The 23,960-nt window shown below is 41.7% G+C and overlaps 1 protein-coding gene across 23 annotated transcripts in view; it reads left to right on the top strand.

Annotated features, from left to right (window-relative positions):
• The window catches only part of Ehbp1 (EH domain binding protein 1), a 287,180-nt gene that overhangs the window by 235,378 nt on the left and 27,842 nt on the right, over positions 1-23,960 (top strand). For 16 of the 23 annotated variants that reach the window (XM_063273263.1, XM_017599244.3, XM_063273262.1 and 13 more), the window contains 4 exons: positions 1,389-1,513; positions 3,809-3,947; positions 4,103-4,209; positions 6,868-6,991. In XM_063273263.1, coding sequence (XP_063129333.1) covers positions 1,389-1,513; positions 3,809-3,947; positions 4,103-4,209; positions 6,868-6,991 — 495 coding nt within the window. The remainder of the gene's footprint in view (positions 1-1,388; positions 1,514-3,808; positions 3,948-4,102; positions 4,210-6,867; positions 6,992-23,960) is intronic. The other 7 variants (NM_001305130.1, XM_063273264.1, XM_063273257.1 and 4 more) reach the window with 1 other exon arrangement.

Below are 23,960 nucleotides of genomic sequence, written 5' to 3'. Positions count from 1 at the left end.
TTGCTTCATGTGAGACGGACTCTCACCGTAGCTCAGGCTGGTCTGGAATTCACTGTAAGCCTAGTCTACCCTGGAACTGGTAATCCTCCTGCATCAGCCTCCCAGCTGCAGTGAGCTCTTCAGTAAGGTAAGGCATATGCAGACACAGGCTTCCCGGTCCATGGCTGCAGTTTATGATAGTAAGAATAGGAGTACAGACTGGGGTCTGGAGGCACACAGGAAATAGTATGATTTTTATCCTGCTTTATTTTCTCCAAAATTCCTTTATCAATATGTATATAAAAGTCATACTGTTTTAATAATAAATTGTTCAATCTTTATCTTGGTTTGACCATAGTTCATCTGATATTGTTGAAAAAAGCCTGCCTGGCAGTATAAACTGAAAAATTTGCATGAAAGTAATGATAATGACATTTATTAAGAGTATTATAATTAGAAAAGTTATTAATCTTTGTGAAAAATACCATTCGCCAAAAGTTGGCATGTCTTCTGCAACCGTTTTATTAAAAAAAAAAAACACTTTGTGTGAATTTTAAAGTAGAAATATTTGTTTCTACTTATTTTTAATGACTTTATATTAGAAATTAATGTGCTTGGCAAGATGATTTGAAATTGTTTTTTTGAAAAGTTATAATCATAGCTCGGACACTTTCCATCTCTATATTTTATACATTCCAAAATGATGATAAATTTTATTGTATTTCTGCTGTTTAAGTAGAAAGTAATTGCAAGCATATACTATTTCGATGCTGGATATATATGTACACACTTAAACACTGGATTCTGACAGTGAGTATATTACTGAGATCATGTTAATAACATATTTCAACATGCTACTGCATGTGTAAATTTAACATACTAAAATCATTGAAGAGGTAGAGATAATATAATTTGAATTCAAGTGTCAGGCTTTATTAGTTGTGTATACCTGTACTCCCAGCACCCGAGAGGCAGAGGCAGGAGGATCACTGCAAGTTCAGGTCCAGCCTTTTCTACATAGTGAGTTCCAAGCTAGCCAGGAGTATAGGGAAGAGCCGGTCTTAGTGATAAGCAAACAGAGCACCTGTTAGGTATCTGCTTGTTGTCTTATCGTGTGCCGTGTATACAGTTATGTGTATGTATATCACATATTTCTGTTGTTCAGGTCATCATAACGAGTATTACCTACAGCATAACTGTTATCTTCAGGCGCACTGACTGTGTTTTTTAAGGGGTTGATCTTGAGGATGAAATATATATAGCAAGAGAGCTCTGTGTGTCTGTCTGTGTACTGTCTTAGTCCAGTGTCCTTTGACATTTACTAATATGCTTGTGATGTCACTTAAAATTGGTAGCCTGTGTGTCTCCGTGCCCTTACCTGTCATTCACAGTATTTGCTTGTTTAACAGAGCAAAATAGTAAGTTGGTGGACTTGAGGCTGAAGAAGCTCTTAGATGCCCAGCCACAGGTGGCAAACTCGCTCTCCAGTGCCGCACAGAAAGCTGCAACGGATACCTCAGAGCAAGGAGAAAAGGTAAATCCTGCCGGCTTGGCAGCTTCAAGCAGGCGAGGTGCATAGGAGCTGTCGTTGAACTCAGAGTTTGCCGAGAGGAAAATTGTCACGAGAATCCCAGCATGTCCCCTGTCTCTGTAATCTTTTAGCCATGCAGATGAGCACCAGCTACTGCTATTTCCAAGAATAATATTTTGCCTGAGTATGGCAATGTGAGCGAATATAGCATCTAAAGCCGCTGTGTAAAATGTGTGCCATGTTATCTACTGTAGCCTTCAGGACCAAATGGCCTATGTGTGTGTACACGTGTGTATGCATGTGTGTATGTGTATATATGCATGTGTGTATGCATGTTCATGTGTGCATGTGTGTGCATGTGTGTCTGTCTGTCTGTCTGTCCCTGTTATTTCAGACTTCCACACTGTCCTCACCCCCACCTCCTACCTCCCTTCCTCACATTCTGTCATTAGCATTTCTCCAGCTTTGGGAACAGCAGTCCTGGGTAACTTTTCGCCCACCTGCGGACTGTGGGGATTGCCCTGCTGACTGAAAGGATTTCCTCCCGGAGACAGAGCAGCTTTGAAGCCCCAAAACAATGGCCCTCATTTCTCCCTGTCCCTCGCTGCTTCTGTAATTGCTGATGCGAGTGTGTGGCAGAGGCAGAAGTCTTCTCCATCTCTGAATAAAGAAGCCTGGTCTGGGGCTGGTGGTGGGTTGGTGGGTTGGTGGGTTGTGGGTTTTGTTTTTTGGTTTTTTTTTTTTTTTTGGTTTTTTTTTTTTTTTTTTTTTGCGTTCAATTTAGCTTTCTGCACTGGATTTAATGCAGAATGAAGCTTGCCTAAGAATAATACAATGGGTTGAAAAGGCTAACTGAATTAGTGGGTTTAGAGGAATACATTTGTAAGGTGGCAGAAGTTCCTAGTCATAAAAAGGATTCTTAAGATGGGATTTGCTGGTTAATCACACTGATATTTTAGCATTGCCAGCCCTAAAAAAATTTAGCCATGTTTGTTTATATTAGTAAAGACTTAAGATTTAAACTATTGGATAATCATTAAAATAACAATAAAAAAATAAAACTTTTTAAGAAGTTAAAGCCAAAAGTCTTTGCATTATAGTTACCTAATTAGAATATTATAAGGTTGATCCTCATGATAAATACATCAAATAACTTTGAAAAATTTAAACAGTTGTTTCACTCTCATAAGCCAGCTATCCACATATATGAAAAAGTTATTCCAACAAAACCTAGACTTTAAAGATTGCGTTCGCATGACTCTTCCTAGTCGAGGTTTTGAAAATGGTGTTTAGAAAGAGCATACAGCGTCCATCTGCTCCTTGCGGCTTTCGGCATTGATTTGGGTTTTTATTTTTTTTAATAAAATGCAGTTTACACATTTATAAATGAGGCATTCTGTGTTTGTGGAAAAGGATAAACTGTTACCTTCCCTTGAGGATTCCGTATCCCAGGCCTCCTTGAGGCTAGAGAATAGGCCATTGGAGGGCTCCCTCATTACTGATTGTCTCAATGCAGAGGAAGGCCAAAGTCTTGGTGGCTTTTGATAACCAGTTTCAGCATTCAGCAGGCTTAGCTATTAGTCATGCATCTTAGCCTTCCCCTATTTACTTTCAAAACACTTAATAAAAATAATAAAAGATTAGGTATAAAATGAAATATTTGTTTGGTACACAGCCCCTCGGTATCTGCATCCTCCACACGCTGAGCTGCTGAGGCTCAGTCTGCTGGGATATTTCTTGTTGATAGAACCATTTGAATTTGTTACCAGTATTAACATAGGAAGCTCCCAGAAAAGATAATTGTAGTTTCCTTGGCTGTAAAGGGCTTACTTACAAATCAGGCTTTGAAAAGTTATAGCTGATGAAATTCCGTTCAGTGGGGTAGCATTATAATCCTACCTTTTAGCCCTCGCCCAGCATTAGAGGTTATCTGAATGGGCATAAAATTGGAAACCATTTCTTCTTGTCATACAAGTCCGCAGGACTACAAACTGATGGGGTAGAGTCGTGGGGGGCAAAGGAGGTAACATGGCTTCTCATGATGCTTTTGTCACCAGCAGAAGACACAAGAGCGTGTACTGTCTGACATCGAAGCCATGGAGGATTTAAACTGTGAATCCCCAAGTTTTTGCTGACTGGCCATAGAACTAGCCGCTGAGCTATTTATAATGCTGTAAGGTGCACTTCCTAGCAGCCTAGAGAAGCCAGCATCATCCTGAACTGGTAGAAATGCCTCCCTGGCATGCAATTCCGCATTCGAGACTACCGTGTTATTTTTATTTTTTTTTTTGCTTTTAGAATGGCATGGAAGATCTCCGGACCGAACGATTACAGAAAGCAACAGAACGTTTCAGAAACCCTGTTGTGTTCAACAAGGATTCCACAGTCAGAAAGACTCAGCTCCAGTCTTTCAGTCAGTATGTTGAGAACAGACCAGGTAGGAGCGCTCTTAGGACCGTCTCATGATGTAACAGTATTTAACTGTCGACGTCTATGTATTAACTGTAGAGACACTGATAATGTGAAGCCATATTTAATATATAAATATCAAGCTTTATAATAATTTTACATGCCTCTCCCCCCTTTTTTAAGAGATGAAAAGACAGAGATCAATACAGGAAGATACAGAGAGAGGCGATGAGGAGAAGGCAATGATAACCGAAGCTCAGAGGAAGCCATCAGAAGATGAAGTACTCAATGTATATTAATTTTTTTGTGTGGTTTCATGATTGCTGATAATTCCAAACTGTATGTGGAAATAGTGCCTTTATTTGTTAAAATGAGATGTTAGGTTTTCTAAGATGTCAATCTCCAGCACATTCAAAGCAGTGTGAGAGGGGTACGCTGCTGAATTAGTCTGCAGAGTGGTGATAATTGTCAGATAAAAAAAAAATGAATTTTTCAGAGTTCCACAGCCCCAGCTTCCTTGAGACATTTCCATCAGGGCACTTCCCATAAAGAGATTCCAGTATTGATCTACCGGGAGGATTTTAATTATTACAATAGCAGATACTGCAGGGCTGCAGTCAGAGGGAGAAGTCACATGAGACCTGCTAGAATTTCTCAGCCAACCCATTTTGTTGGCTTGGGTTAATGGGTGTTCAACCTTTCCATTATCCAGATCAGCCGTGAATTACTAGCTGAATGATGTTTGCATTAATATAATATATATGGTAATTTCTTCACTTAATTAACGGGGAGGTTCAGCTCAGTAGGGGTATGGGCTGATCATGTGTAAAATTGATTTGTGAGGGAAATATTTGATAGACCGCGGGGAGAAAGCTGCTTTTGATGGACAGCTGCGGGACAGAAGCAAGGAGAACAAGTTTTAACTTGAGTTTTTGTCTAGAGAGAAGTGCGGCTCTCTTTGATGGTGTTACTTTGGTATTATCTACAGTTTGAATATTTTCACTGTTAAAAAAATTCATCTTTTTTGGAATTTTAAAATCATCTAAACTGTGACTCAAAGTCACCAACAGCATTTCAGGGCTCTAACAGGACCCCCATTTTATGTTTTTTACCTTCAGGAGACCCAGAAAAGTCTTAAGTACAAAAAAATACCCCTAGTGGTTCCTGAGAAAGCACTCGGTGTATGAGCCTCAGAGCACTTGTGGGCAGTGTGCGCGCACACTGAAGAGGTCTGGCGGCTGGTAGCGCTGCAGAACTGGGAGATCTAGCTATGAAATCTGTACTGTGCAACGAAGTTCAGTGTTGCCACAGTGTCTGCTTTCTTGTTTGTATTGTCTGCAGAGTACAGTGTTTGTTATATCCCTTTGGATGGGACTACAAACAGAAAAGTCCTTTAGAAAACTCTGTGCTGTCTAGTAGGTACCTGGTATCTACCAGGTCACTCTTAAATTTGCTATTTACCAGAAGCCTACATTGAAATGGAGACTGTCCATTTTGTATGAATCTTTAAACAGCGTAGTGACTATCAGAGTGCCAGACTGACGGTTTTCTAAAATATTTTAACTTTAAATTTATCAACCGGCATAATCAATTTAACAAATAAAGGTAATAAAAATGCAGTCTTTAAAATAGTTCAGGAAACGTGTAAGCTGTAATTGAACATTTTAACTGACCTTGGGTATTTATAATAACTGTAGCTCTTGGTTCTGCTTCTTGCTTAAAGAATATAATTTCTCACAGCTCTTAGTACCAGTGCCTCCTGCACCAGCTGCTCTGGGAATGCGTCTGACAGGACTGTGCCACTTCTGTGCCTCTGAATGAACAGTGCTTTACAGATTGGCGATGGTGGCTGTGACGAGTAGCGGCTCAGCTATCGTTTAATATCTAGGAATCTCACAGGGTACAAGAGTTACAACGAGAGTTTTTTGTTTACTTATTGTAGCAATACCATAAGTAACAATCCTGCCCATATAATATATACCTATACTATAAAAATTAAAACTTAAAGCTGTACTGGTATTTCATAATAAAACTTGTATTTCAAGCAAAATTTATAGGAGCATTTTCAAATCATGAATAACTCTGAAAGTAAATTTTCAGTTACAAATATAATTTTTGTTAAAATTAGTGAACAAGTTGAATTAAATCCTAAGTAGCAAGGTTTAATGCCTTCCCAGATAAAATGTATACCCCTAAAGACTAGTAACACGTCAGCTCAGTGATGTACAGGACCCAGCTAGAGGAAAATAGGGAGACACTGCAAATTCTGTTTCATTCAGTCCTGATTTCTGAGACTGAGCCTCACCAGGTGGGCCAGGCTGGAACCCATTACATACACCAGGCTGGCCCTGAAGACATCGGCAGTTCACCTGCTCCTTACCTCCTGTAGCTCCTGCTGGAGTTACAGACATGTGCAACCATACTCGTCTTCTTTCTATCATTTAAAACATACGTATATATCAAATGAGATAATTCCTACAACAGCAAAAGCCAGGGCAGTCTGTTCACTTTTTGTTTCGGCAGAAGAAATTAGATTCTAAAGATCAACTTCATGGTAAAGCCTTGCTTCTACATATTGTTCTTTCGAATGAAACATTTAGTAGTCACCATAGGAGAAATTCTTTCTTTGTTCACGCCTAATTTACTGGCATAATATTCTAAGGGGAAAAGCCACGTAGCCAATGTTAACTTTTTATATCTAGCAGTTCTGGGTGTGGATTTAGAAATGCAGCAGTAACCGGCTGCCATGTCCAGTCTTTGCAGCAGTTTGTCACACATGATGCATATGAGAGATTCTTAAATGCGGGCGGAGGGGTGCATTTTGGTGCTAAGGTTGAGTCTAAGTGTGTGTTTGCTTCTCTAGGTAAGTGCTTTACTAAGTGTTTATAGAAAGGAAAAATGCAACTTACAAGTGATTTTTCCCCCTTCCTGTTTGTTCTCGTTAACAGAAAGGGTTCAAAGACACCAGTCAGTATGTTGTGGGGGAATTGGCAGCACTGGAGAATGAGCAGAAGCAAATTGACACTCGTGCCGCGCTGGTGGAGAAACGCCTCCGCTATCTCATGGACACAGGTACGGTGCCCAATTACACTGTAAACAGTTTTGGCAAATTGAGCGTTCACAAACTCTTATAGAGTTTTGGAAGTGTGAATCTTTGAAGCCTGAATGTTCAGCAAAACTGCCTTGAAAATAAAAAGGCTGCGATTTGCAGCCACCTCTCTGGGCCCTGGTGATAAGAGTGCCTTCCTGGGAAGTGATAACTCACCCTGATACTGCGTGAGCCAGCACTACTGAACAGTGTGCTCATCCATGCAGAGTTGGAATACACATCTGTGCCTCATTGATATGCCACTGCTTAGAAAAAAGTAAGATCTTTACTGTTCTACTGATTCACTGGGGAAAAAGAAAGATTTGGCCAGCGAACGCCGTGTACCGCACGAAGCAGAGTGCTGTGCAGAGGGCTGGCTCCGCAGACTAGATCACTGAAATTTGAGAATACTATCTGGTTACCGATGCTCCACGTTTTTTTTTTTTCCAAGAGAACAGGTTTTTAAAAGTCTGTAATACTTTATGTCATGGCTGCATTGGAAAGGATTGAAGTCTGTGGCAAGGTTTGTAAAGATGGCTCGCACGGCGAGCTAGCCCCTGAGTGGAGTCAGTGGTGTTCAGTGCTGATTGCCAGTGGAGAGTATATAGATCTAAGAGCACAGGAAGCTGTTCTGTACATGTGTGCGTATATGCGTGTGTGTTTCTTTAAAGTGCTACTCCTACAAAATAATGACAATTGAGGAGTAAGTCCAAACCCTTCACCCCAAATTAAAGGTAAGTCATGGTACGAGAACCCTACCAAAAAGGGAGGTTAAAAATCTATTCAAATTAGATGATTTAACTTTGTGACCATTTTAAAGAGCAGCATGATTTAGAATTTGGAGGCTTTCCTGAACTTTTTCTTGTCTGCTTTCTTAAACTGTATTTAGTAATATAACTTTACCAGAAGTAAGCTTCTGATATAGGACATTCGAGAATGCAGGTTTTGGTGGCATCAGAAGTTAGTCAGATAGCCTGTTGTGATCCAGTGGAGAGACACTGGCTTCAAGCCGTTCTGTGAAACTCCTGAGCTGCTCCTGACATTCTGTCAGCGTTCTCTACCTCTCTTCAAGGACAGCGAGCTTGGGTTTATTTTACTTGAAGTAGTTGGCCTCTTGGAAGAGTTGGGAGAAAAAGTTCTTCTATTTAAAATATAAAACAGGGTTGGGGATTTAGCTCAGTGGTAGAGCGCTTGCCTAGCAAGCGCAAGGCCCTGAGTTCAGTCCCCAGCTCCGAAAAAAAAAAAAAAGGAAAAAAGAAAAAAAAAACCATAAAATATAAAACAAACAAACAAACAAACAGAAAACCTGTGGGGAAAGTAGTTCTGATGGGACTCATGCTGATGAGGGGCAGATAGAGCAGCTGCTCAGGGTCCACGGATCACCAAGCCCACGCCCTGGGCGGAATTCAGGCCACCGGAGTCCTGGCATGGCCCCTGTCCCCACACCAGAGTAGTAGTCATCCCAAGTCTTGTGTGTCCCGCCTTCTGTACATGTAGTCATATGGAGAAGGCATACATCTATAACTTAATACATTGTTTTACATTTATACTTTTCTTTAGTTTCTAAAGGCTAGCTATAAAATGCAAATACTTGATAGTACAACTTCTCTAATTTAAGGTGACTGATAATGACTTTCTGCTTTGCTTCTGCTGCATTGTTAAATGGAAGATTGCCTCTGCTGATTGTACTGAGTAAAGTGTATGTTACTGTGGTGCCAGTACAAGGGGCCTTCTGCTAGAAGAAAGGAAGCTAAATAATGTTCTCCCTCTTCCATTCATGGAGCTGATCTATCAAGGGTTCTAGCAAAAGAGACTCAAGTTCTCCCAGCCCGTGCATCACCAGTGCAGCTTGGAAATGGCCTCCTCCAGCTTTACTCGAGGGTTATAGACTACAGATCGATTCTAGAATCCCTTAGGGGTTGTCATATCCCTTAGTCACAAGACAGAACTCAGACTCAGACTGGAACTGACCCAACTTGATAGGCTCCAGAAATCACCTCGAGCTCTGACAAACCTCCTGTAGTGCAAAGAAACAAAACAAAACCAGACTCGGGCTAAAAGCTAGTTTAGTGTGTGAAACACAAGGAGGCAAGAGCACTGAGTTAGTGTGTGAAACACGAGGAGGCAAGAGCACTGAGTTAGTGTGTGAAACACGAGGAGGCAAGAGCACTGAGTTAGTATATGAAACACAAGGAGGCAAGAGCACTGAGTTAGTGTGTGAAACACGAGGAGGCAAGAGCACTGAGTTAGTGTGTGAAACACGAGGAGGCAAGAGCACTGAGTTAGTATATGAAACACAAGGAGGCAAGAGCACTGAGTTAGTGTGTGAAACACAAGGAGGCAAGAGCACTGAGTTAGTGTGTGAAACACGAGGAGGCAAGAGCACTGAGTTAGTATATGAAACACAAGGAGGCAAGAGCACTGAGTTAGTATATGAAACACAAGGAGGCAAGAGCACTGAGTTAGTGTGTGAAACACGAGGAGGCAAGAGCACTGAGTTAGTGTGTGAAACACGAGGAGGCAAGAGCACTGAGTTAGTATATGAAACACAAGGAGGCAAGAGCACTGAGTTAGTGTGTGAAACACGAGGAGGCAAGAGCACTGAGTTAGTGTATGAAACACAAGGAGGCAAGAGCACTGAGTTAGTGTGTGAAACACGAGGAGGCAAGAGCACTGAGTTAGTGTGTGAAACACGAGGAGGCAAAAGCACTAAACGGTCGTCTTTCTTTGGGGCCCTCATACATTCCAGTTCATGTACTTTAATAGTTTCTCTCTCCTGGTGTGTTAGAGATGCCGGTGTACTTCCTAAACCTCATTCGGCCTTAGAGGTAAGCACAGCATAGTCTTTGCTCAGACTCACGTAGGGGAAGTGATTCGTTTGCGATGACCTTAGCTCCAGCGAGGTAGTTCAGTGGGCAGCACTGCTGACAGAGCAAACCTGATGGCCTACATTGGACCCCAAAACCCTTGGAAAGACTGAAGAAAAGAGCCGACTCCAAAAGTTGACCTCTTGACCTCTACACAGCAGGCATGTGCTTTTGTGTGTGCACATGTGCATGGTGCACATACACAGAATACATGTGCGAGCACATACACAGAATATGAAATAAAACTTAAAGGAAGTATTAGGAGAGGCAGAGTCACTGCCTGAGCATGGAATTTCAGCTCTGTAGCTCTTGATTCCTGTCTCTCTCACTCTCATTTCCTCTTCTCTTCCTTTTCTTCATAGTCGTAACTACACAGCCCAAGCTAGCCTGGAACTGTCTTCCTGCCTGCCTCCCCTTGCAGTGCCAGGACCGAGGCTCCACCAACACACCCTGCATCCACCAGATCTTTGTTTAGGCTGGGAGCACTGCTCAACCCACCCCTCTGTACTTGTGTATGCAGGCTACATTCCGCTTTCTACAGATTAAAAACACACATGATCTAAAACTAACCATTGGAAATACACGGCTCTGTGTATATTCTGTGTACCGGTCTCTAGTATTTAAGGCCGTCACGATGTTGTGTGGTTGTTCATATACAAAAATCTTTGCCACCAGAGTAGAAAGTCTATACTCAATTAAGCAACAACTCTCCTTCTTCCTTCCCAAGCCCTAAACTCCTTTCCATTTTGTTTCTGAATTTATTTTTTTCTAGATGTTTCATGTAATGGAATTGAGTGGTTTCTCCTTCTGTGCTCAACTTCTGTTTTGCTATGAATGGACAGGTTTTTATAACTAAGTTTTTGTTTATATGTATGGGAGTTTTGGCATATGTTTGTGTACCATGTGTGTGCATGTCTGGTGCCCATGGAGGCTGGAAGAGAGAGCATTGGCTCCTCTGAACTAGAATTACAGACAACAATGAGCTGCCATGTGGGTTCTGGGAATCAAACCTGGGTTTTGTGCAAAAGCAGCCAGTGCTCTTAGCTTAGTCATTGCTTCACCCCTGATTGACAGATCTTGTTTTTGCTTTTTGCCCAGTGTGAACATTTATGTGTAGACATCTGTTTGAAACACCATTTCAGTTCTTTTGCACATATATATATATATACATATATATATATATATCCACCCAGGAGTATGATTTCTGGATCCTATTAAAGTTCTATACTCAATCAAGTTGGGAAATTTAGAAATCAAAGTACATGTCCCAAATGAAGCTCTTTCACTAACTAGTACTAATGACTATCCGAGTTCCAACTTCCTAGAGTGTGAGTAGCTCAGGGGTTTAAGGACTACCTGTTTGAGGAGCTGGGAGAAGGAAGAAATTGGATGGAGGCCCAAGCTTCTGGACCTTCTCCTGGCATGTGGACAGGCTGCTCTAACAAGAAGAGAGCAAGCATGGGAGGGTCATGCAGCACAGTGAGGAGCCGCCACAGGTGTGAGAGGCGGTAGCTCTCGGAAGGCCGTCGGTTGCAGGGCAGAGCAAGCATGCAGATCCGTGCAGGTGGTTCCTTAGCTGGTTACTGACCTAATCCAAAACCGGCGATAGTCTGGAGTCAGCCATTCGTATCTCTCCCTCCCTCCCCCGCTCTCAGCAAAACATAATTAGAAATATGTGGTAAACATATTCCAAGATGACACTATGTGTAAGTGCTATACCAATGAATCTTCCCGCAACGTAGTGACCCCCAGCGGATGCAGTGACCCCAGCAGATGAGGTGTACAATGGGGAAGCCGTGAGTCCTTTACTTTACTGCCGTCTGTATTATTGTACTGAGTGCCACTTGTTCTCCATTTCTGACTGGTTTCCATTCCATAGTCATTCTTCGTTATTATAGAATATAGTGTTTTCATCCAGTAATGTGGAAGATCATTTTAAAATAACAACATTGTATTCACACTTTAAGTCTAAAAATTAAACACATGGGGAAATTTGCACCTTTATAACCTTAAGCAGTTTTAAAAGAATCATGATAGTTGCCCCCCTAAGTCCCAGCTCAGATGGGACTGATCCCATATCTTTTCCTAGAGCATTGGCTGCAAACCCCCGACTGGCCAACTAAATGTACTGAGAGAAAGAAAAATGAGCTAAAGAAATAAATACTCTTTCCCTGTGGCCTCCAGAGTTTCTCATCCATAAGGACCCATAGTAAGTAAGTCATAGTAAGCTGTTTTAAGGAAGGAAATTGAGAATAATGTGGAGGCTCCTACCTGTAATCCCAGCACATGGGAGGCCAAGGCAAGGTTGAGCCACATAGCAAAACCCTGTCTCAAACCATGACAAAAGCAGGGGGAGTGTTGGGCACATGCACACAAAGCGAATTGTACGTGGGCTAGTACTGATAACTGTTCTCTTCAGATCACCAAAGTTTTACACATGGTCTTACCCCTCTGGCAGTGACGGCAGTAGTACCATATGCTCCTTATACACCTAGCTTATGAGAATAAGTGGAACGCTTGCTTCATTTGTTGTCTGTTAGCATCCTATAAAAGAGCTTCTGCTAATAACTGGGAATTTTATATTTTTTTACATTTTGTTTTATGTGCATTGGTGTTTTGCCTACATGAATGTATGTCTGTGTGAGGGTGGCATATCTTGGAGTTACAGGCAGTAACTCCTGCCATGTAGGTGCTGGGAATTGAACCCAGGTCCTCTGCAAGTGCAGTTAGTGCTCTTTTTTTTAAGTGAAAATGTTGGGGTTTTCTTTATTTATTTACATCAAACATTGCTCCCCTCCCAGCACTCCCTCACAAAGACCCCCATCCCCTTCTCCTCTAAGAGGGTGGCCCCCTGTACGCCCCTCCACACCCTCCACACTGGCCCATCCAGTCTCTGCCTCTCACTGAGACCAGACAACCGCTGAGCCATCCATGTGCACCCCTCCAGAGCTGGGCAGTAGATCAAAGAGAAGGACCTTCCCCTAATAGAGGAGAACCAGTCTTCAGTCAAGGTTAGACAAGGAGCTGTGCTCCCCTGCTAGAACCTCTATGAGAAACACGTTGTTCAGGTAGGAAACTGAGGTTGAGAGAAATAGCGGGGAGCAGGAATCCAAAGCAGTCTGCTGTCGGTGGCACCTGACTCCCAGCAGCTCCCTGGAATGCCCTGTCCCCACCCCCCCACTCCCCCACCCCCCCACCCCGGTACACTTGATTTTTCTCTGCTTTGTTAACAACTTGGTGGATCCTCTCCACGCCCTTTCGTGGTCTGTGAGGCAGTTTATGCAGAAAAGATACTCAAACTGAGTGTGGAGGCCCACACCTGGGATCCCAAGATTCAGGAGGTAAACTGCAAGCCAGCTCAGAATGTCTCGTCTCAGGGGGAGGGGGAAAAAAGACAAGCAAAATAAAATCAAAACGGAAGGCACTTTGCTGAGCCTTCGGGATGTAACAAGCTTGTCTCTCCCCCCATAACCTCTCTCCCCCACCACCACAGTATGGTGCTCTGAAAACCACTCTGCAAAGCAGCCTCACTTGGACCAGGCAAAGGAGGAAGACACACTTCTCCAACCACGGCTCTGCTGGTCTTTGTCTTTGAACATCACAGCCTTCAGAAAATAGTCTCATCTCTCCTCAGCTGTGATGAACTCATGAATTGATTTTCTAAGATATTTTTAAACTAAAACCAATTAAGATCTAAGAAGGAGGAAGCCCAGGATGGCTCAGAGGGCAAATGAACTTTGCAGAGAACCTGACAGCCCAAGCTCAGGGCCTGGAATGAACACAATTGAAGGAAATAGCCAGTGCCCCAGTTGTCCTCCGACTGTCACACATGTGCATGCTACACAGACATGTGCACATGCAAACTAAATAGATAAAAATGGAATAAAATGTTTAGTAAAATTAAAGTGACTAACAGCTAAACCAAAGCAATTATTTTTATATATGTAGCTAATAATCTTCTTCTAGATACGTATTTGTGTCTCCTGTTTCAGCATCTTAATTTTAACCTTCAAAGTACAACATTGAAGTTTCAGTTACGAAAATGTAACCAGTTATTTTTCAAATGTATACCTTCTCACTCCATTGGAAAAGCTTATTGAAAACCCAGTTCTTCTGTTTTATAAAACCATTGGCTGTCTCTTAGTAACCACTGAGTCCAAGTACTCAGAATTCCTACAATTCTAGAGGGTCTGATCATAAAGGAGTGGTCCTGTAGGTAAGAGAGAGCCCATGTGCACTTCTGTGACCACGGTATAGAGCAATGTAACTGAGCTCCCATTAGTTTCCTTCTCTTGTAAGTGACCAGTGCTGAATGCTCACAGAGCCTGAGTTATCTCGTCGTTTTAATGCTGCACCTTTCTCACTGTGATGACAGATGCTATGAATAAAGCATCTGGGTTTTTTGATGCCATGACCTTTAGATACCAAGTATAAAATTTCAAAACCTAAGAAAGCATTAAAATGTTCTGAGAGTCAGTCACAGTGAACTTTTGTTGTATGCACTTCTTTCTGGTTTATTCATCTGCATTTTCTTACTTCTCATCCCCGACATTGACCACTAAACTTCATTATAATTTCACATTTGGCCGGCTTGCGTTTTAGTGTTTTGGGTGATTACATATTGGCTTATAAGTTTGCTTAAAGTCAGTCAGTTATTAGATAAGCAGTATTTACTATTTGAGACCATGTAGATATTATCAGATAATGAGCATGTTTGTGGGGCTATATAAAGATTAATTAAATAAAAACTCCATTGACCATCGACGGTAAATGTAATTGAATTAGCAAGGCAGTAAAATAAATGTAGACAAAATAAATATAGACAAGAGACTATGGGAAAGCTTCTGTAATGTTTTAGATTAACAGGCATGCAGAATTCTTCACATTTTTTATTACGTTGTCCCTAGATGAATTCAAAGTAATTGGGGTGGTTAATTTTATTTACACAGAGCCGTTCACAGCGCATTAAATAATAGAGATAATTGAACAAGAATTGTCAAGTGTGTACTGATATCAGACATATTACAGAGGGAATGTGCATAAAACTTCATTTCTATGCAGCCATTGTTTATGGTAATTAAGTACACAGATTTATCCCTTGGTTGCCTTCCAAGCTTATGGTAACTGCTATTGTTGTGCTCCATTAATATGTAAGCAGGAAATAGTTTAATTTTCTAATCTGCAGTTTGAGAATTCACTTTCTAACAACTCTTAATTACTGCATTGCCCTAATGATGCTCATGGTTATGAAAATTGAACCAGTAAACTCCGTGGAAGAAGCCAGAGGGGATTATAATTCCAGAGGTGGCGCTCTCTTAATAAACTTGTTACGCCTTCACCAGAGGGAGCTCAGTGTCCTTCAAAAGAATTTAATTTTGCATTTTAGAATTTGCATCTCCAATGTAAGGAGTTAAAATATTTAGGAGGAATAATTCAAACCTGTTTATGAAAAGTGAAAGAACGTCCCCAGTGCCTTTAAAGCATTTCCGTCTTTCAAGAATTAGAGGGTAGGTCACAGTAGATGTGTGTGTTGTCTGAACCTGACTGCATATAACCTGTTTCTATAGAATGTTCATATTTTGTGATCCACTTTACCTCATCATTAAATGTCGGGCTAGCCTTTTGACTCGTCCACTTTTAGCTCTGCACATAATTGGTTTTCCTCTCACCGTCCTCCTTGTCCAGTCAATAGACAACAGCATGGGGTTTCCCAGAACGGTAGACAGAAGGGTTTTTCTTCTGTAACAATGCAGGCCACGATTTAAGCCAGGCCTAGCTGCATTTCTGAGATGAGGATCTACAGAAGCACATTTTTTTAATCACATCTTTAAATAAGGACACATAATACATCACCATCGTAAGATGCTCTGGCAAGGTCCCCCAGCATGGTCTTTTCCCCATAGTGTGGACTCCTATGTCAGGGAAGGGTAGTGGTGACACTACACGCTCAACTGGACTTTTCCCTGTGATGGCTTTCACTTAGCAGAGTCATATCAGGGAAGCTTCAGAAGACAGTCAGTGGCTTTTATTTTTGATGTGTTTCCAGCCTAGTGAAATTTATATCATACTATTTATAAACTATTTTTAAACATGGCCTCAATTATTTTCTTCTGTCTTCTACCTTGTTGACATTTGTTGTGATTTTATAATTCTTGATTAGTTAGTGGGCCCCGTTGACCTTGCTTTCTCAATTCAATGTTTCTGGACTACAGTATCCATCGGAATTATTGGATAAGGTAGAAGGTTCTCATCCCCACCCTCTTGAGCTTCTAGTTCAGCAGATGGAAAGTAGAATCTAGAGCTGGTGGTTCTGTTGTTTTAGCTCTTTTTTTTTTTTTTTTTGTTCTCAGGTTTCCCTGTACGAGTGCATTAAGCTGGTGTAGAAGACGACCCCTCTAGTGTATTCATTCCATTGCTCCTTATAATAGAAGGTCTTCCTCGTGGGGAGTTACCTAGTTAATCTCTGAGTATCTAAACCCTTCTTGGCCTTTCCTAAGGGAAGGTAAAGGGTGTGGTAGTAATTACTTTGTAGGGAGTTTTCCGCTTTGAAGGAAACTTAAGTTGGTTTTGTCCGTGCCTATTATGCCTTCTCTTGAGAGACTCCTCATCCCATTCACTGCACTTGCTGCAGGAGGGAGCGGGGCTGAAGGGCACAGGCTGGCTGCCCTGCTCAGGGGTTAGGGAGCTGTTCCAAGTCAGAATGGTAAACATCAGGTTCCCCTGGTATCCTTAAGTATGATGATCTTTGTCCAGTTTAAAAAATTCCAAATAGCACGCTTCCTACCATATGCAATAGTCCTCGAGACCTACTCACACACTGTATTATAGAACCTACTTACACACCGTATTGTAGAACCTACTCACACACCGTATTCTAGAACCTACTCAAACACTGTATTATAGAACCTACTCACACACTGTATTATAGAACCTACTCACACACCGTATTGTAGAACCTACTCACACACCGTATTCTAGAACCTACTCACACCGTATTATAGAACCTACTCACACACTGTATTATAGAACCTACTCACACACTGTATTATAGAACCTACTCGTACACCATATTATAGAACCTACTCACACACCGTATTGTAGAACCTACTCACACACCGTATTATAGAACCTACTCACACACCGTATTATAGAACCTACTCACACACCGTATTGTAGAACCTACTCACACACCGTATTATAGAACCTACTCACACACCGTATTGTAGAACCTACTCACACACCGTATTGTAGAACCTACTCACACACCGTATTGTAGAACCTACTCACACCGTATTATAGAACCTACTCACACACTGTATTATAGAACCTACTCACACACTATAGTATAGAACCTACTCCACATGGTATTAGTAGAACCTATGACAACAGAGCCTGCGGTATATGAGGAGTCAGGTCAAGAGTCTGGTCCAATCCCAGATGGCACGGCTATATGGTATGGCTAGCATCAGAAAGTGGAGCCAGGAAATGAGTGGATTGGTTTGAGGCCAGCCTGAGCAAACTGAGGTGGGGGCGTGGGAGGGTGGCAAAGGCAGGGGCGACCAGAGAGAGGAGAGAAAGATTATATTCCATTACTACTTAACTTAATGAAATGTAGACTATAATTGGCATTAATGACAAGACCACTCAAAATATAGCCAAACACATACCTGTTGTTTTTAAAACAGTCACAGGCTAAGTGTTACAGCAAATGTGTAAGATCATTCTAGCACGCACAAACACATAACAGACCACAGCCCCCTTGCTGTAAGAACTCGATCCCTGGGAGACAAAAGCAGATACCTTCCCTCTCCTTCATGGAGTCCCGTGCTCAACCGGAAGGAGGAGTCTGCCTGGGAACCCTTGCACTTATTCACTGGGTAGGGGTAGGGGGTGCCCAGAGCAGCCGCACCACCAGAAAGTCTCCGCTCTGCACGGACGGCGGGCAGGCGGGCGGGCGGGCGGCATCCCACAGCTGCCCAGATGGAATTCCCACTTCAGCTGACCTCCACAGCCCTATCCTCTCCCCACGCCCACCCCAGACCCACAACATCACATTCCCGGAACAAAGGGCCGGGCTGTGCTTCTGTGAGACAACATTAACAACCAAGAAACCTGATTTCAGGGGTCTTGCAAATCGTCATGGCTATCATGAAGATATTGGCTATTTGGCTAAGAGGACAGCAGTCTGCAGTCCATGTTCCTTGTCCGTTTTCTACCGTTGTTAGCCTTGCCCCTTGCTTTAGATGTGAGTTTAGCATAGCATTAGCTTGAGAAAACAAGTTACCCCTTCCCTTCCCCCACATTACCCTCTCTCTCCTTCACACTGTTCCCATTAATCTCCAGTGTAAAAGCCCTACCAGTGACAAGGGATTTACTTGAATGATAGAAGCGGGTTGTTTCAAGTATAAAGAGAGGGGAGCATGGTAGTCTGTAGTCACCTCCTCCTTACCTTTGGTTTCAGTGACCCATGGCTAGCTGTGATCTTAAATACAGAAGTGCACACTGTCAGAAGGTCAACAGTAGCCTAATACCACATCACAGTGCCTGCGTCACTCTCCACACTGCATATCATCTGATATGCTCCTGGCATGGCATCCCCCTGGAGGAGACCTAGGAAACTCCTTTGAGAACAAGATGCCACATTCATGCACTTTTCAATTGTCACAGAATATTATTGTAATTGCTTTATATCATTATATGGATATACTTTAATCCTTTGCTATGACTAAGTTTAATTAATTAAGTTAAATAAATTAATGGATACGTATGTCCAGGAAAATAAATGCATACACAGCGTTATTACTGCGTTCAGGTGAAGGCCTTGAAACCTATGTCCCAGGGTAAGGGGTCCTCCTCTAGTCACTACCGTCTTATGTTTTCTCCTGTATTTCTCTTTACAGTGCTCCAGGCCAGGCTCAAGGCTTGGAGCGTGCTAGGCATGTATTCACTCGCTGAGCTGTGCCCCTAGTCTTCATGCTGCCTTTATGTAATTAGAAGAAGACTGACTAGGGGTGGTATAAGGGAATAAGTCTGACATGTCCTTTAAATTTTTTAAGCTGCCTCCAAGAAGCACTCCTGCATCATCCCCTAAGCATGGCTGCCCTCTCCTCTCACCACATTTAAAATCTGTATTGCAGCTGTGTGTGTTCATGACTGCATGGGAGCTTTTGAAAGGTTAGGCTGGGACTGAGCGAGATCCCGTCTCCTGGCTCAGGGACTCAACAGGCCTTTGCCTGTAAGTGCTAGTGGCCCTGCTGTGGTGAGCATCACTGGACTCTGCTTCTTGTTACCCAGGAGCAAGCGCTCAGAAGGAGAAGTGAGACACAATAAAGCATGCGGGTCCTGCCCACTGGGGCATCGATAGCATCTCCTCTCGGCTGCATAGCTCCTTAAGTTCTATTGTTCGTTCTTGCTGTTTATTTCACCTATACTTTATCAATACAACTAAGAGAGGGAAAACCAACCGGTTACAGCAGTACTCCCGAGCTCAAAAACAGTCTAAAGTCCGAGATGCTTTATATTCTAAAAGTAGGAGTCCCACTGATATTAGTAAAATTAAATTCCATTTCCGTGTGAATGAAGCTTCTGACATAAGAATTTGTAGTGTTAAAGAATAACTTTGTAACTACATGCCATGTAAGAGTTGGAGCGAACATAGTGTCCCACACCTAGAATCCTAGCAGTGGGGGGGGGGGGGGTCCGAAGCAGGCGGATTGCTGTGGGTTTGAGGCCATCCTGGACCATATAGAGGCCAGCCTCGGCTTAAAAAGGGAATTCTGTTTCAATAAATAAAGTTGAGGTCAGTATATTTGTTATGTTAGAATTAATAAAATTTGGAAAGTTGCATTTCTGTGTATGCCAGACTCTCCCTCGGGCCTCGTTTCTGTAAATTTCAGTGTTACATGTATCCATAGGCCCAGCTCCTCATCCTCACCCTCGTTTGCCTAAAGATTTAAGCTGGCACACGTGAGTTGCATGGAGTACATTTCTTGCTCAGAACACAAACAGCCAGCCAGGCTCTGAGTATATTATCAGGGCAGTTCTTTCAGAAACGTTGCTAAAGAAGCTTAACATTAATTATTGTAACTTTGGGAAGATTACATCCACACCAGCCTTGTAAGAAGCAGCATACACTTCTTGACCTCCAATGCTAGAGCTTTAAGACACAAGAATGGCGTTTCACCAACTTTAATGGGATAAACCAGTATAATCTTGCAGCAGTAAGGAAGGAGAAAGTGTTTAGAGTATAATACTGTCTGACTCTAGCAGGGGCTGCCTGGTGTGTGTGTTGCCATCATAATTCATTTGTTTCTTTTGTTTTGGTTTCTGTTTTAATTATTTAAGGGGGAAAGTGGCTTTATAAAAACAAAACCAGAAAGCAAACAAAAGAAACCCTAGCAGGTTGCTTATTGGCCTTTTCTCTCAGCTGGTAGTTCCACACAAGCCCACGTCTGTCCTGTGTGTAGAGAGACAGATAGAAACAGATACACAGCGAGGTAAATACCTAGCACAGCTTTGAGAACTCTAAAACACACGTGTAAAGATGTGGTGTAAATTTGGACATGCCTTTTTAGCGTAGTATCTTATTTCCCAGTTATAATCCCTTCCACACCACGAGCAGGATGAGGGCCAGCAGATAGGCTTCCCGCCTGTCATATTTATGCATTGTGTTTGTGAAAACCATAGTCATTTACCCAAATAAATATAAAGTGTAGATTGTATTTTCTCCATGTGTCCTTAATTTAATTTGTCTTTTTTAGAACTATTCATTCTAAAATAGAGAAATTCTGCATGTCTCCATTGATTTAATTTAGTACATGAGATACTGGATTATGATTCATTTTAATAGCTACATTAAAAAATACATCTAACATTCTTAATTAGAATAATCTCCAAAGCCAGTTAAATGTTTTAGAAGACAAACGGTTTAATTAGCTACCCTCAAAGGTTCCCTTCCCCCATATGTGCAGTGGTCATAAGCTTGGTGTGGGCCTTTCAAGCCGCCTTCAACAATTGGATGAAAAGGGATTTTAGGCAGATTAGAGGGGTGACGCTTTATATGTTGTCCCTAATCATGAGATATGCAGCATCTACAAAGTTTCACAAAGAAATGAAAATTTAAATAAATTTTCCTTTGACAATGTAGTTAGCACAAATTACAGACCAGCGCATCAAGTGATAAGACGACTTAATAATTGTATTCTTTTAGTTGTGGACAGAAGCAAAATCAGTGCATGCTGGGGGACGGGCAAGTGATATGGCAGATTAGCATTGTAACTAGGGCTAGGGCTGCCATGCCTTTGTCATGCTCTCCCATGGTGCCAGGAGGGTCTCGGAAATAAATTCAGAAAGTTGAAGCAGGACTGTTTAAGTCGTAATTTTTTTCTTTCTTCTACTCTGTTTCTTGTTCTTGTGTACCGTATTCCTTCTCAAAGTGATGTTATAAAGGTGTAAATGGGAGGGTTTTCCTTTTGACTTTTACAAACTAGCTTCAGAATTTGAGGGTTTTGGGGCTCTGTAAGGCGGAAAGATCGCTCCTGTATCATAAGGCCCCTCCCCCTCGGTGGCTTTCTGCTGCTTAGTTTTTAGTAAATATTATTGATGGATGTAAATTTTTAAATTATAACTGGATAGCAAACCGTTAAATAAACCAGAAATAAAATATATAAGGATAACTGGAAAGATTAAGCTCACAACTACATGTTAGCTGTAGCATTTAATTATGTGAGGGTCTGAGCCCCATTAGAATAGTAAACCCATAACACCAAAAAATTAATTTCCCCTTCTACATAAAATACATGTAGCATTTGAAGTCCAGATAGCTTAATTGGGTTTGGAGGGGGAAAGGTCACTTAATTGGTCTATTGAAATGTTAACAGAAACTTATATGCCATCAAATGGACTTTAATGACAGCCGTGCTGGGGCGATGTCTGTATTCACTTGCAAAATTGTTAATTAGGGCACTTTGGTAGTTCATTTGTTTTGTATTGATGTGCTTCATCCAATGAGAAAATCAATTTTATAGAAGAAATTTACGAGGCGTGCTCTAAGTCCCGAGATTATTTTGAATTCTCAAGTGAGTAGTATTATAGTTTAAAGTCACATGTATTTTTCCAGTCGGAAACCTTTGTCTCTCTTCTGGACAGAATGCCTTGTCTGTCCCCACCCCCTCCCTTCTGGGATCACATTCAGGGCCCGCACATCCTGGGCAAGTATTCTCTAACCAAGACACCCCCAGGAACAGCAGCCTCCCCCACCCCACCCATCTCATAACACCTTGACAGAATTCTTTTTTTTTTCTTTCTTTTTTTTTTTTTTTATTAACTTGAGTATTTCTTATATACATTTCGAGTGTTATTCCCTTTCCCGGTATCCGGGCAAACATCCCCCTCCCCCTCCCCTTCCTTATGGGTGTTCCCCTCCCAACCCTCCCCCCATTGCCGCCCTCCCCCCACCAGTCTAGTTCACTGGGGGTTCAGTCTTAGCAGGACCCAGGGCTTCCCCTTCCACTGGTGCTCTTACTAGGATATTCATTGCTACCTATGAGGTCAGAGTCCAGGGTCAGTCCATGTATAGTCTTTAGGTAGTGGCTTAGAACACCTTGACAGAATTCTAACACCAGTGCACACGTCTGAATTCTGAATCCATCTGAACCTTTGCTGAGCTGAGTAAACCTAAGGCACTGCTATCACTGTTTCCCCTTAAACTAAACGGGAAAAGGGAAGGACAGCTGTGGGCAGGATGCTAACTCTCCCTCTAGATCAGGGCGGAGAGCATTCTGGGTGATGTGGTTACTTCACATAAACACTGAGGAAAACTGCTAAACTATTTCAAGAAATGTAAAAATCATTCACTAAATCATGTAAGATTCGTTTATTTTAAAGTTCCAGCACTAAGTTTTGGCACTGTGAGTTCTGTGTGTACGCAATGTGATTTGTACTAATTACTTCCTAGAGCAGCTGTGTGTGCAATAAGGGAAGCTTAAGAACCAACCTCTAAGCACAGATTTCTAATACACTTTGTTTTGCACACTTACTACCACATAATTATGAATGTTTGCAGGTATGTAGCGTCTTAACAATCATCTAGCCCAGGTGTTTACTTTCACTGATGAAAACCCTAGAGTCTTCAAAGAGGTTGGCTCAGTGCTGTGAAAAGAACTTGCCTCTTCTAGCCTATGTCTGTTCTAGCCATGGCATCACACAATTTTAAAAAAGAAAAAGAAAACCTCAAATACTTAACCCTAAATACTTAAAGAAAAAAAAAGTCACAAAGTTTAAAATGTATCTAAAAATGTGCTGCAGCCCAATCTCCGAGAAGACGTTCACCAAGCGTGTCTGAAGCCCTGGGCTTGCTTCTCAGGGCAGGAGAAAAGAAGCACATACGTGTATTTATGAGTATATGTTGAATTATCTGTTGTCATGCATTATAGCTAAGTGAATTCTTAATCTGTATCTCCTAAATTCGTATTCTAACACATAAAATAAACTTTCTGCAGTTTAGACTCAAGAATGTAAAATATTATATATAATACATACATATATATATAAGTTTCTCAGGAAAAGAAGTTGTTCTGAGTTTGTGAATCAATTATCACTTTGTGATAATAAATTTCTTAGGTTCTTGTGGTTTCTGCTTTTAAGTAGTTATCCATGTATTGTTAATGTTTATGGAAAGAAATTGCTAGTTTTAGACCATGAAAACCCTAGGTGCATTGTGCTGTGCTCGTAAAGTCTTTAGTTAACTTCTTTATGCATCTTAATTTTTCTTTCCACATTTCAAACTATATATGTACACGGTGCTTATTTAGCTTGCTAGAATAATCAAAGTTCTAGAACATTTCATTGTGCTGGTATGCAAATGTATTTACATAGCAATAAGTCTAGGTTTCCTTAAAGAGGACAACAGAGCTAAAAACTGAGACTAACGAATGAAAGAAAGTCTCTCTAAATCCACTGAATAATGGAGGCGGTGTTAAGGCTAACCACAGTGTTGAACTAAACAGGGGGATTACTCCTGGGCTCTGCATCCGTTGTTTTCTGCCGGGTGGCCTCACTTGTCAAAAAGAGAAAGAGGGAGAGAGAC

The sequence above is a fragment of the Rattus norvegicus genome, chromosome 14 (genome assembly GCF_036323735.1).
Source record: "Rattus norvegicus strain BN/NHsdMcwi chromosome 14, GRCr8, whole genome shotgun sequence".
Classification (NCBI taxonomy): Eukaryota; Metazoa; Chordata; class Mammalia; order Rodentia; family Muridae; genus Rattus; species Rattus norvegicus.
Note: the sequence above shows the minus strand (reverse complement) of the source record. Positions and strands in the feature narration are given on the sequence as shown.